The 14175-nt window shown below is 40.7% G+C and overlaps 1 protein-coding gene across 9 annotated transcripts in view; it reads left to right on the top strand.

The window, feature by feature from the left end:
• The window catches only part of CADPS2 (calcium dependent secretion activator 2), a 528181-nt gene that overhangs the window by 503211 nt on the left and 10795 nt on the right, over window positions 1–14175 (top strand). The window contains exon 28 of one of the 9 annotated variants that reach the window (XM_061640136.1): window positions 13881–13948. The exons of the other annotated variants lie outside the window; for them this stretch is intronic. Coding sequence (XP_061496120.1) covers window positions 13881–13907 — 27 coding nt within the window. The 3' untranslated portion in view covers window positions 13908–13948. Of the gene's footprint in view, window positions 1–13880; window positions 13949–14175 lie in introns of those variants that run through there. 9 annotated transcript variants of the gene reach the window in all.

Raw genomic sequence — 14175 nt, 5'->3', positions numbered from 1 at the left:
TCTTGTTGGGTATTCTAGCTGCAGGATGGCTAGTCCAGATGTTGCCTTTAGTTTTTTTCTGTCTCTTGGCTCTCCTTGTACCACAGCTGTCTGATCGAGAACACACAAAAATAATTTTCTCTGAGCAAACGTCCATCCCACAAGACTCATAATTCAATCAGCAGGTTGCACCTTTAGAATGAATCCTGCCACTTCCTCTTCACAAACCTAATCATGTCATTTGCTTGACATCTTCAAACTTCCCTAGTTTGGAGAAACAAGAACCCTTCAAACAACAGAAAAGTATATAAATTACTTTCTATTAAAGAAGAATGAAGGGTTTTTTACATTCGGAGTTCCAGTCCAGTAAAATGATTTTTTTTTCTGAGTTAGTACTATGCATTTTAGGAAGATAATTTTAAAATGAAGCTATAGCTACAGCACAAGTGAGAATATGGAATAGCATTTTTTTCATACATGAAACTATCATTTTAATCTTTTTTTAACCCTAGCAATATTCAAACTTAACCTATTCATTTTGATTTAAAATTTGAAATTGATTTTTGGGAGGGGGGTGAGAATCCATAGCTTCAAAGACTTTGTGTAGGATTTTAAAAATTTTAATTAGAAATCTCATTGTCTGTACAAATGGCAATGGAAATTAAAATGCATTTCATAATATTTCACAATATTTCTCAATTCTAAGGTGTTTCACAGTTATTTCTGTAACACTGTAAAACATTTGAATTCTAGAGTAATACAGTGAAATGTTACAGTATAAACACTGCATCAAAATAGAGTTTGGACATCACAATTATCAATGTAATTATTTGGATACAAATTTTAAACATTTTTAATTTTTTTTAAATGACCATCAGTTACAACCAAAAATGTTTTAAATACTCTATAAATACTGGGAGGCAAGAGAGTCTTCATAACTCTGTTTTAGTAATAAGCCAACACCATATGCCATTGGGCTAAGCAACAAAAGTGGGTAGTTCACAATTATATATAACTTTTCTTGAGGTGGATTTAAAAAGGGTAGAGCACCTTACTGAGATCAAGGGGATATATCCAGCTGTAATAGCTCTGAAACTGTAGGTGAATCAGTTGGAGAGTGTTAACTGGGGCTGCAGCCTTCTTGTTCTGTGCAGTGAGGAAAAATCAATAGGATCTTTACCATTTGGATTGTCTTAGGTCATTTTTTTCCCACCATGAAGTGCCAAGCACAGGCACCATTGAGGGTTTATTGATTTCTGCATGTACTGTAAATATACACACATTTAATCAGCAGGAGAAGCTCACAGTTTCTAAAGCCAAATATGTACTTCTTTACCAGTGCACTGTGTGTGTGTTAAACTAGCATTAAAATAAAACGTCTGCCAGTATTCATCGCAATATTTTATGTTATGGATGTCTATATAGAGAAACATAACACCATGGTTGTTTTACAGATCCAAATAATGCTTACAAAAATGCTGGGCTGGGGCTGGGGGCCATATACCACTGTTTAATCATCATTCCCTCTAATAGTGACTGGCTGCTGGCAGGACTGGAAGCCAAACAAGGTCAATGAGAAGCAAGAGGAAGGTTGTATAATCAGGATGAACCCAGGAGTATGCAAAAGTATTTTTTTTAACAAAATGAAAAAGGGGCACCTCCTCCCAAAAAAAGGCCTAATGAGGAGGACTATGTGTGCTTACTGGCCTCCTGGAACCATGGGATATTGAGTGTCAGTTGGAAAAGAAAAATGGGAACCTGGGGGAAGAGTGGAAGGAGGGAACCGGCCTACTTGAGTCCCTTGCAGCTTATAGTATCCCAGTGAAGGGCATGACTGGCTGGCTGGCATCCAGAACAAAAGGCCTGCTGTTCAGGTTGGAAGATACGCTGCAACATATTGTTGCAGGTCTGATCATAAGCAGTGGCAAAAAGAGGTTGTCCCAACATCTTCACTCTAGCCAACAAACATTTGAATAGGAAATGTAATGGCGCGAAAAAATTTAAGCACAAAGAATAGCTTCTATGGCTTGTTTGTATGTATTTGCATGTTTGCATGTAACAGTTGCATATGCTAATGTATACATTTGGACATCATTACTATAATTGAAATACAGATGTCTTACCATAAGTGTAGAAGACTGTGGCCAAGTAATCCATTTACGCTCAGTCTGCTGTCCAGGGACTAACTGTTGATAGGCAACTGTAAGGCCCCCCTGGTTCTTTATCGTTTGACTGTGTCTTAGAATGGATAACCCTTCAAACAGAAAACTGTCCTCTGTAAAGTAGGACACATGTGACCACCTGATACGTGTTTGAGCTTACAATCTGACCCCAGCTGTGTTTCCTAGCAATGTGGTGTACTGCATGGGAAGGGTTTGAGGCAAGAGAGGATTTATAGCATAGGCAAAGGCAGCAAACGGCCTCTAAGTTGCTTGTGGTTCCAGTAGCAGAACTAGGGCAGAGTGACAGGCATGCAGAAGGAATCTCCAAGATCATTACATATATTTGCAGTTATTAAAATAATGCTAAGCAGTGCTTTTTTCTGTTTGGACTAATTAGACCTGTTTAAGATGGAAAATGAATATCCAGATATCTGCTTGCCTTGAGGGCTTAGGGTGAGGACAGTGGCCAGGCAGCCACATCTCATTGGTTTAGTGTATGCAGCAGTTCTATTCTTGGAGGATGAAAGAATCAGAGGCATGCGATCCTATCTAAGCACTGCTGATTGGTCAGCAAAAGCCATCATTAGACTTTTGACACAACATCTTCTGGGCCAATTTAGAGCAAGCATCAGGATCACTAAACGGAATGGTTAGAATCCCAACAGCAGTAGGGGATATCTGTGGGGTGGGGCTGTAGTCCAGATGTTGTTGGACTATCATCCCTGATTCATCCAATTGTTCTGGCTAGAGCAGAAGGGAGTTGGAGGGTATGTAATCTGGAGGGTCACAGGTTTTCCACTCCTGGCTTAAAGGCACTCCATCCTTCTGGACACATGCTACATTTTACCAAGCATTTTCCTCCATGGAGAGAAAAACAAAGCAAATTCCCCATTCTAGGTAGCCAGCAGCATCCTAAATGATTTTCTTCCCTGGTGAGGAGAGACCAGCTCAGAATATTGTTCCATGATTGTTGTCAGAGTCTTCTGCCCTACACCAGAAGATGATTGATCTTCCAAGCGTGATGAAAGTGTCCAAATGTGATGGACATGAACCAAGTGACTTTTAATATATAGAGGGAGTTGGTTATTTAATTCCATTAAGTTAAGCTCTGTTTACTTACCAAAACCTTGGTATAGTAGAAGACCAGCATGTTTAGGGAAAAAGAGTTCAACAGCTGCTGGAGTGGCTCTTTGCCCAAGGAGATTTGACTCCACTCCTTTTGTTTACAAAAAGAGAAAATCATATACGTAAAGGAGGTTGTCTTTGAATGTATTTCATATCATAGCCTTCCACCTCTTGCAGAGCTGTGTTGATTGAAAATCTCACAGAACATTAAGTGGGTGGTTGTTTTTCTGTATCGCAAAGCTACCGCTTGGTAGAGCACAATATAGAAACTTTGTGGCATTTGCTCAAGGGAGTGGTAGCACTGGAAGATGGTAGGGCACTAAAGACTAAAGATAGGGCAGGTATAAGGATTGACAGAGAGGGAAATCCATGTACCATTTCTGTGAGGCCCATAATGCAAGAAGCATGTCTGTTAGCACATAATATTTCAGAGTTAAAATAACATTGCAGATGTATAGGTCTGAAAGGCAGCATCGTGTCTGTAGGTTTTTTTCCCCCTGTGCAGTGTTTCAACGCTGTTCTGCACCTACCATATGTGTGGGAAGATGCATGGGATAGGCAGGCCATAAAAGGTGCCATTTAAACCTGCATCAGTATTGTTTTGCTTTATTTCTGGTTTCAACATAATTGTGAAGTACAGAAGATTTGCATCAATTTCATTTCCACAATTAAGTTTTATGATGAAGCAGGAGTAACTGTCAGAACCCACTTCCCCTGAAACTCCATGCTACTTAGTTTAGAAGGGGTTATATGGGGAGAAAGGGAGATATTGTGAAATACCTTCATCTCCCCATCCAGCAGCCCTTTGCACCTAGGAGCTCCAATGCATGCACAAAGGCATCCATATTGGGTGTTTCTCTTTCATAGATGCTCTGTATGCACAGTGGCACTTCTACTGAGCTTTACTTTGGGTGGAATGTAAAATTTTCATAAAGAGCATGCCGATTTATTGGTAGGCTGCCAGCTGCATGTTTTCATCATAAAGCAAAAGGAGGTAGTTGGGGAATATTTTAAATGGGCTACAGAACCAGAGCTCTCCATGCAACTACCCTGAAAAGAACTGTTAGCATAGTTTGGTTTCAAGGCAAAACCTCTCACACCAATAGCAGCTGGGAAGTTAAATCCCACTCCCAGCAATGTGCCTGCCTCTAAAGCTATGAAGTATTGTTATTGGTTGGAACCATAGTAACCCAAAGGGTGAAAGGGTCAAGATCCTTAGAAAGCACAGGTTTTCATTCCTCCCAGTCTAATTTCACTTTCCTTCAGTATGGAGACCATCTGTCCTCTAAAACTCCAGTTCCAACCATGTGGATTTGACATTCGTGATGAAAAAATATTTTGCAACATCAAATCACAAGGCAGTTTAAAAAGCTGCTTTCAGTCCTCCTCCTCCCCACAACACACACACACACACACACACACACACATTTACACATACAAAGTCAACAGTACTACCATACTAACATGAATGAAGTTGCCAACAAAGGATAATTGTATAAAATTAATTTTGATGCAAAATTTGACAGAGGTGATTTAGCATTACACACACAAAAAAATGCAGTGGCTTTTTTTTAGGTAATATTAATTTCAAGTGTATTGACTGGAGACCATCAAACTATAAATTAGCTGATCTAGGATAATTAAGGAGGTGACACACACCATAATGGAAGATTGTTGGCAGTTAATAGGCGCTTTCAATTATGAAGTTGAACTTTGCAGGAGAAGGGTAGGGGGCTTAACAGGCCATTAATTTTCAACCACATATGCATAATGGAGAGCATCCAAATCTATGATGACTTGCTCTGATATCTACAATTGAACATTTGTATGGACAAAACAGAGTTTCAGGGGGAGTTGGGTTCACAATCTTCTACCACAACGTAAGCAGATATGTATGTTTGTTTTTCCTCCTCAAGCAGCAAAAATGCTCTGGGCGATTTTTAAATGAATCTTCACTTTTTTTTTTTTTTGAAAAGTCAGAATTTTAAAAGGCTTTTTAAAGCCAATTTTTTATTTAAAAACAACATTTAATTGTGGAAAGGTAAGAGCCCAAAATCTTGTAAGAAACGTAAATGGTGTATGGTGATAATGAAGCATGTGTATGCGAAGGTGCATCTGTGTAATTTGTCAATACTTTAGTCATTCACCATTCTTCTTACGAATTCGTTGCTGAAAATATATGTGAATCTGAAGTGCTATCTATTTATATATAAGGTTGTTTCGGAAATTAGCATCATACTTTTATGTGTGTGCATAGAATGTGGGTATCCTTTTTGCCATTACTTTCTGCAGTGCTTGTATTTAATACAAATACCGCAAATGAAAGAAACATCATGGCTAAAATAGCAGGAGTGTTTTCAGCTCCCTAGCTGGCCACTAATCTGCTTTGTGTACTAAACAGGCAGAGCTCTGCTTTTATTTTTCTATTTTACCTTCATTTGATTAAACTAACTTCTCTATTAGCCATGTGGTTACAAACATTCCCCTCTGAATCCCTGAGCATATTGAGAGTTCTGCCAAGCTCAATATTGTATTTGCATCCATTACCAGAAAACATTACAGTATTTAAAACAGCAAAGTCCATGTATTGAGCAGCAGACACATTGGACTTTAGCTTTTGCCATCATTTAGGACTGTAACAAATACAATGGAAGAAGATTCAGCAATATCTTTACACTGCCAGTTGCTAATCATATGATAATATTTCAAGGTGGGTGGCGCTTGCAGAATTGTGCTGTCAAGTAGGAGGGAAATGTAAGGTACAAAAAGTATCACATTGTTCTCCCCACCACTACGACCCACCTTCCTCTTCCTCAGCAACCATATTTGTCAGTGACCAGTTGCCAGAAGAGCCTACCTAAAGAAAATCCCTATGTGATCTGGGATATATACATAGTGTTATGTTTAGTAGATTCACTCTCAGAATGTTACAGATTAGGAGCTGAGTAAGAACAGGGAGGTAAGGACTGTGAATATTGAATATATTTGTTTTATATTTCCAATAGTCAACCAAATAATGAAATTCCTTAACTGCTTCTCTTTAACTTGACTGAAGAAAGCTCGGTATGTTGCTAAATCTCTTTTCACTGGCACTGCCGAGAAACAACTTTAATCCTTGTTAGAAAATTGCCAAGTCTGCGGCTGACAAAGAGCTCATGCTTGTTCCATTGTTAGTGTTCCCGGGCCCCGAGAGTGGAGCCCTTTACAGCTGCGTGGATCCAGCCTGGCTCAGCTGTACTATTTAGGAGAGGAGGGTTTGTCAATTTCAATTGACAATGGAGAGAGTTTTTCAGCGCCTGTAGCAGTGCTGAACACAGTTGGGGATCAATGCCAGCCATTCAGGCTGCACCCTCTTTCATTGCTTTGGTTTGTTAATTCAAGACTAAAGGTCCACTGAGGGGGTTTAGGGTGTTTAAGAAAGCTGATAAACTGAAAGCGTTTATGGCCCTGGTGTGGCAATTTCCATAGTCGGTGGCAACTATTGGCACGGAGGGAGCTGTGTCCTTGTTGACCCTCCTGTTATTAAAAATGCACAAGTGCTGCGCTTCTCAATATTTCAACACTCTTTCATTGTCAATACCACCTTCTGAGCCCTTCAGCTTGTTACTTGCTCTAAAGATCTTCTTAGATTGGGTTTGAAAACTTCACCTTAAACACTAGATTAGACTGATGTTCTGTTTTCCGTGCTCCTGTTGATTTGTTGAACCTTCCCAGGGCTGGAAAGCAAGTAGCAGCTTGATAGGGAGACAGGCCGCTAATATGATTTACCAGTCTACAGTCATGCACAATAAGTGTGAATAAATACAGGGGTCTTGCAGAGTCAACCCTAGCCTTTCCTTTTTTCCCCTCTTATTTTATTTTATTTTATTTCTACTTCAAAAGAGATAGTTCAAGGTAAAATGAAGTGAGTAATACATGCCCTTACAGGAGCTGGCTGAACTACGAATGGGGGAAGGGGGGAGAGAACACATTTTCTTTTAAAATGGTTGGCTGCTGTCATGCACTGGTGTGAAAAAATATATTTAATATACACTTTCTGTTGTATTCCTGTGTAGGCCACAGTGCCAAAGAAAGAATGCCATAGAATTGTCATCAGGGAACAATATAATGCCTTCTCAGTTTTCCCTCCATCAGGCTCAGGAGAATGAATTTTTGGAGGTGGGAGGTTTGAAAAGTATTCAAGTGCTTCTTTTTTGTTTTGAATGTAAGAACATTGAAGTCTGGCAGACAGTATTCATTAATACGCAGAAAAATCTTGGTCTTAAAAACACAAAAACATGCATACTGACAGTGAACATTGGTTGAGCCTAATAAAGGTATGGCTTTACTGTCCAGAAGAGAGTTAAGGTGCACAAAGTGAAGTGGAACCAAAATGTAATACACATGTCTTGTAAAACCAGCATAAAATCACTAATGAAATTCTACATACAGTAATAAATCAATGCCCATACAAGATGAAATACAAAGTATGGCCAACCGCATTTCAACAAGCGTCTTCTTCAGTGGCCTTGTGATTTAATAGGCATACACTACAAAGGGCAGAAGATAAAACAGATTTAAACATTAATTACTAATGATGAGTGTCTCTGGTTTTCAAAAAACAGCCGTTTTAGAAGGATACTGTGAACCCACTTACCCAGGTATATTACTTTCATGGATAAAGACTGATACATTGGCAATTCAAAGAAACAAAATCTTTGTATAGAAATCATTTAAAATTAAATTTTAAAGAAATGCAATAATCATAATAACAATAATTGGTAAAATAAAAGTCCTGCTGGATCCGACCAAAACGTCATCTAGTTCAGTATCCTGTTCTCATAGGAGCCAACTAAATGCTAGGGGAAACCTGCAGGCAGGACATGAGTGCAACAGCACTTTCCCTGTTTGTGATCACCAGGGCCGGCACCAGGCATGACTGGGCCCTTGGGCAGCAGCCTGCCCATGGCCCACGGCTTCCACCCACACCTACCTCTCCCGCTGCGGTAAATACTGCCTGTGTTGTGCGTGCATGCCTGCAGATGGCAGCAGGGCATCAGCCGTTAGGGAAGCCTCGGCCACCATCTTGGTTGATGGCAGGCATGCGGGCAGCACAGCCAGCATTCACTTCAATGGGAGAGGTAGGCGGGGCACACAGGCAGGCATTGCAGGCCTGCACAGTTGTGAGGGGGGGGTGCCTGAGAGCTCCCTCTCTCTGATTCGCAGTAGGGTCGGGAGCCAACGTGGCCATGGATCACAGAATGGAAGTGCTACCCACCCACCCTAAGGAGGGGCCCTTTAGGGACCCTCAGCCAGGGCCCGACCTGGCCACCCTCTGGTGACGGCCCCGGTGATCACCAGCAACAAGTATTTAGAGGCATATTGCCTTCATTACTCAAGGTAGTGTGCAGACACCATGGCTAATAGCCACTGATAGTCTGTTTTACACTGGATTGGATCCAAAGGTTTTGTTCTGTGAACAGAAGTATCCCTTCTGTGAATGAACAAAAATGTGGGATCCAAACCATTGTTTTTAATGTCCCAATTTTGAGTTCCTAACTTGATTGGGTTAAGAGTATGGCATTAATGATTATTGGTGGTGATATGATTTCAGTGGGGCTTGTGGGAGGATTTGCTTCCATCTTCGAAACCAATCACTTGTACAGCAAGAGTGCTTGTTGAGAAGATTACACCCAAAATGTGCAACATATCTTCCAAGGGACTCTTCTGTAATTGTAAAGTCCAGTGCACATTGCCAGCAGCCTCTACATTAGCTCTGTCCAACAGTGTATATTAATGCAACTTTGTGAAAGTTAAAAAAAAGTTCCAAGTGTCTGTTCTGGATGCCATACGAAGCATGTGAACTCTTCCTCTTTCAGACAGCAATGACATGGGATTTTCCATATCCTGCATCTCTTCATGAAAACCTTACATGAATCTAAGCACCCTTTGCTGAAGAGAGAAAAAATCTAACCTGAAAAATATTCTGGTCAAAAATTCTTTAGGCCTTTTGACTTCCAAATAGAAATTTATTTGGCACCACATAAAGCCCATTTTATATTAGTAAGAACTTCACAAGATACTGAATAATGCAGACATAACTTAAATAGAAATGAATGTTGTACAGTGAATATTAAAAATTGTGCAAGTGATTCACAGTTATCAGAACTTTAGCCCAACCCTGTTCTGTGCAACTAAAGACAGTGAAAAGACCTGCTCATTTTAAATGTATAGACTCAGTGCTGTCTACCAGTTTGTCCTGTCCAGTGATTTTAGCATTTAAACATTTGGGGGAAGGGCAGGAGTAAGCCCAGTTTGATATGTGTGCATGGGGCACATGGCATTTGTGAGTTTAGGGGGGTGACTTTGGCCAAGGTTCTTTTCTATATTAGCCTCCTGCAACCCCATTAATTTCCTATCATTCTATTTCATGCAAGGTCTAATGTTTCCCACCGCTACAGCCACCACATGTGACGTCCTTCCCTGGTTCTCCCTGTCAGGTTCCCACCTGCTTGTGGCTACTGCCTTTCACTAGGCACCACCAGGGATACCACCAGTCCGGACCGTCCTTTATATGGTTTCTCACTCCACTCTAGCACAGATCTCACTAGATCCCCATGCTAGGCAGCACCACCAGTCACGTCCTATAACCAATACTCCCAGAGACTTTGCCCCTCTCTGGCTGGTTACTTTTGTGACTTCGTGCTTATGCTGTTCCCAACCCCCTTGTATCTTTATAGATAACGCATACAACTCTGGGTTGCTCTGGATACGTGAATTGTTATTATTCCTCCCTTCACCGCTGCCACCATTAGATACTGTTTCTGTTCAGCCTTGGTAATTACCTTGCCCTCCCTTCTGGTATGTATATCCCCCAGCCAAGGATCAGGCCTTTGGTAAACCAAATAAGTATTTATTAAATATCAGAAATAACAAGATTAGTTTTAGAATGTTTCACAAGCGTATGGTTTCATCTATTCCTGTTTTGTACTTGACTTATTAATCAGAACTCCAACTCCCTCTTTCTCCACACTCCTGACCTCCACCCTCAAACACCTCTTTCTCCACACTCCCAACATCCACCCAAATTCAACTGTCATTCTTCCATTTATACTCCCAGCCATTCAAACGCTCAGCCAATCATCCAGCATTCTACTGCTCATGTACTCCCCCCTCCTCTTTCACTCCACTTACCATATGTCTTCTATATAAACAGCACTTACCATATTTACACTATAAGCAGGAACATCACACAGGAGTAAGCCCAGTTTGATATGTGTGCATGGGGCACATGGCATTTGTGAGTTTAGGGGGGTGACTTTGGCCAAGGTTCTTTTCTATATTAGCCTCCTGCAACCCCATTAATTTCCTTTTCAGAGAATGACAAATCACAACACTTCCTGCAACAAGCTTCAGCTTGCTCATTTGTGCAAGTGGCACCACTTGTGCTCCTGATTTAATTGTTTGATGCCCGGCCTCCTTTGCATAACTAATCAACAACCCACAACATGGGTTTTTCTTCTTCTTGAGAGTGTCGCCCTTCCCATGGAAATCGGCACTGGGTCATCGTGCACACCTCTGAGGTTAATTCTTCTAAAGATCTGGTTGATAAGAGAACAGATTGGGTCTATCATATTGCATGTAACAATGAACAGATACAAAAGAACAAATGGCAGTTGAGAGGTTTATCAGGTGAGTGAATTTATCGTCGCAAGTGTATTCACTCAGATACCATCTGTTAAGCTACATGACACTCATCCCAACGTTGCTGACAGTATTTATTTGAATGCCACCTGTTATCCATGGATTAAAATATCAAAATAACTTTTAATTAATAATCTTTTTGAAAAAATATGAATAAGACTCATAAAAAGTGTTTTTAGTGTTTCTGTTTGCCGCCCTGGGCTCCTGCTGGAAGGAAGGGCGGGTTATAAATAAAATAATAATAATAAAAATACAAACAAAAACAAACTCTACAAAGCATGTATCTTTTAATGCTTACTTTCTTTAGCCGGAATTCAGCTCTAAAGAGTATGCTAGAAATAGATAAGCAAGGAAACTCCTAATTTGCAAGAATTTGCATGTCTGCTCACAGCAGTTGCAGGTTCTAAACAACAAATGGTGGATAGGCATTGTATTTTATAATATATTTAGAAATAGTTACCCTATGATGTCAAAAAACTGAATAAATGTTAAGGGGAAAGTCTTGATATGGACAAAGGCTGAAACCTAAATACAATTCCTTGACTAGGCGTTCTATTGAAATGAATACAACTGACTGTGTGATCCTTTGTCTTTGAGTTAGGCTCCTTGGGTCAGGATAGGATCAGCACTAAATTTCATTATACCTGTGGAAAATAATGTCCCATAGCATTATCATTAGAAGCATGCAACACATGCAATATACCACCAGAAGGGACAAAAATAAACAGAATTAGAGATGAGGGATGCTTGGTCGGAGGTCAGCCCCACCCCCATCAACAGCATAAATCTGTCAATGAAAGAGATGGTATAAGTCAGAAATTGTGAACCTGTGGCCCTCCAGATGTTTTGGGACTCCCAGCTCCTATGAACCCCTGGCACTGTGGTCAGTTGTCAGGGATGATGGGAGTTGTAGTCCAACAACACCTGGAGGGCCACAGGTTCCCCGTTCATGGCATAAGTAAAAACACTCCCATTGGAGTCAATGTAGAACCAGTGTCTCTCCACAGGCAACAATGCAGCCATTCCTCAGACAATTTCATTGCCACACATATAAAAAATGAGCCGTAACAGTGAAAAACCAGCTCTTCCTATATTGAGTTGCCTCCTTTTTCTTCCCTGGAGCATTTCATGAGCTAGGTCCCTGGAAGACTACGAAGTCTCCAATACAAGTGCATCTCTTGTCTACTCCTGCGGCTGTTAGGAATGGAAAGATCTATCAATTACAGTTCTCTCATTTTCTCTTTTTTCCAATCTAAATTCAGTTCTCCACATTTTGGCACCAATTTGCAATTTTTTTAAAAAAAATCCTCATGAACATTCTTCAGTACTTTCTTGCAAATTTCTCCTAATAAACACATCTTTGTGTGCACGTTTGACTAGTGTACACATTTTGCAAGCAATTTCTCCTAATGTAATCCATTTTTGTATGTTATTTTCACTAAAATATTCATTTTAGGCCACCCTAAGCACCCTATTATAGGGTAGAAGGGTGGGATAGAAATATTTTAAATAATAATAAATAATTGTTTTGCACATTTACCCCTGAAATATGCATGTTGGTGAATATTGGTTGGAGAACTGCATCAAAAAATTCTGATAAGTATGAATTTTGAAGGATGGCTGTGTTTTGGTTCTTATATTGTTTCAGAAAGTAAGAATTTGGTCAATTCAGCTTTCAGTGCATACTGAATCTAATTTCTCCACCCTCCCTAGTGGCTTGTGGTCTTATCGCTTTGCTTTGCTCTTTGATTTTCTCCTGTGAGTTTGCATTCTGTAGTGTCCCCGTGTCCCCACATCCCTCTCTCTGGTGGAGTATCTCTTTCCCGCAGTCTTACAGAACCCCCCTTCCCCCTCACTCAGACACTAATACAATTGTGTGGTGTGCAGTTACATGCCCATGGCCTGTATGAAATCTTTGGTACCACATCAGGACTCATAAGAATGCAAGAAGAGCCCTGCTGGATCACATCAAAAGTCCATCTGTTCCGGCACTCATGCTTTCCATAGTGGCCAACCAGATGCCTCTGGGGAAGATCCCACAAACAGGGCATGAAGGCAGTAGCCCCTCTTCTATTGTGGCATTCCAGCAACAGGTATTCTGTGGCATACTGACTTTGTACATGGAGGTTGCATATTAGCCATCCAAACTGACAGTCATAGTTTCCAGCCCTCCTCTGGGAAAAGGAGAAGGGGGGGAGCTGTCACAGGTTCTGCTGCAGGGTTCATACCCACTGGCATGGATGTTGTGATTACAATGCCAGCCTTTCCTTCTATGGTCCTTTTTTCAAGAGGATGCTTCCAGGCTGCTGGCCATGTATGGGCTGCCAGGGGATTTGAGACCTTGTCTACAGAGAGCTTTGAGCTGAAAGCATTGCCTATCCCAGATACTATGTGGGCTCTTCTGGGCAGCAGGCTCATCCATTGCCTGTGGAACTGGTAGGCTGTCATGGTGCCCATGCTATCACTTTATGTTGAGTGGTACTTTTCATTTATGTGTACCATGGAGGTAGTTTTGTCTACAGCATCATGATTGGCGGAGATGATATGTGGGGTGGCTAACTGTTGATGTTGCTATGTTCTCTTCTATTTTTACTTGTGCTGTTTTGCATTCCCTTTTGCTGTTATAAGTGCATAGGATCACAGCTGTGTCATGCCAGTATAACACACTGGTTCAGCTACAGCACAGCAACCACTAGCACACTAGGACCATTGGGCCAGCCTGCCCACCTTCCATCCTAAGAACACTGATTTGGAAGTAAACCTCATTACCATTGCTGGAATTTTCTTCTGAAGATATATGAGATTAGTTTATATGAAAATGTGCTGCAATCAAAAATGATCAGAGATGAAAGGCAGCACATCTAGACTTGCCTCCTTGTTTTTGATCCTTTTAAATAATTTAAGTCACTGTGCTATTAAATCTATCTGTAGGACCAAAGGACTGGAAACTTCTTTTGAAAATGAAACACGGGCTTCTCTAGCGTTCAGTGCAACACACAAGCTACACACATCTCTATCAATCCCATTGAACATGTAAGATAGCTTTAAGCAGTGACTTCCTGTTTCAATTAATGCATTTTTACTTTTTCAACACCCTAATTTAACAAATCTGCATTACCACAACCTGCATAAGTATTTTCATGTTGTACCACAATCTCAGCATTGTTTGTGGAACATTCAGGACTAATTGCTTAGTCCTGCTGAGACAATATCTGTTATCAGGGAA

Source organism: Rhineura floridana, chromosome 8 (genome assembly GCF_030035675.1).
Source record: "Rhineura floridana isolate rRhiFlo1 chromosome 8, rRhiFlo1.hap2, whole genome shotgun sequence".
NCBI classification, from domain to species: Eukaryota; Metazoa; Chordata; class Lepidosauria; order Squamata; family Rhineuridae; genus Rhineura; species Rhineura floridana.
The sequence above is the reverse complement of the archived record's forward strand: the minus strand, read 5'-3'. Positions and strand labels throughout refer to the sequence as shown.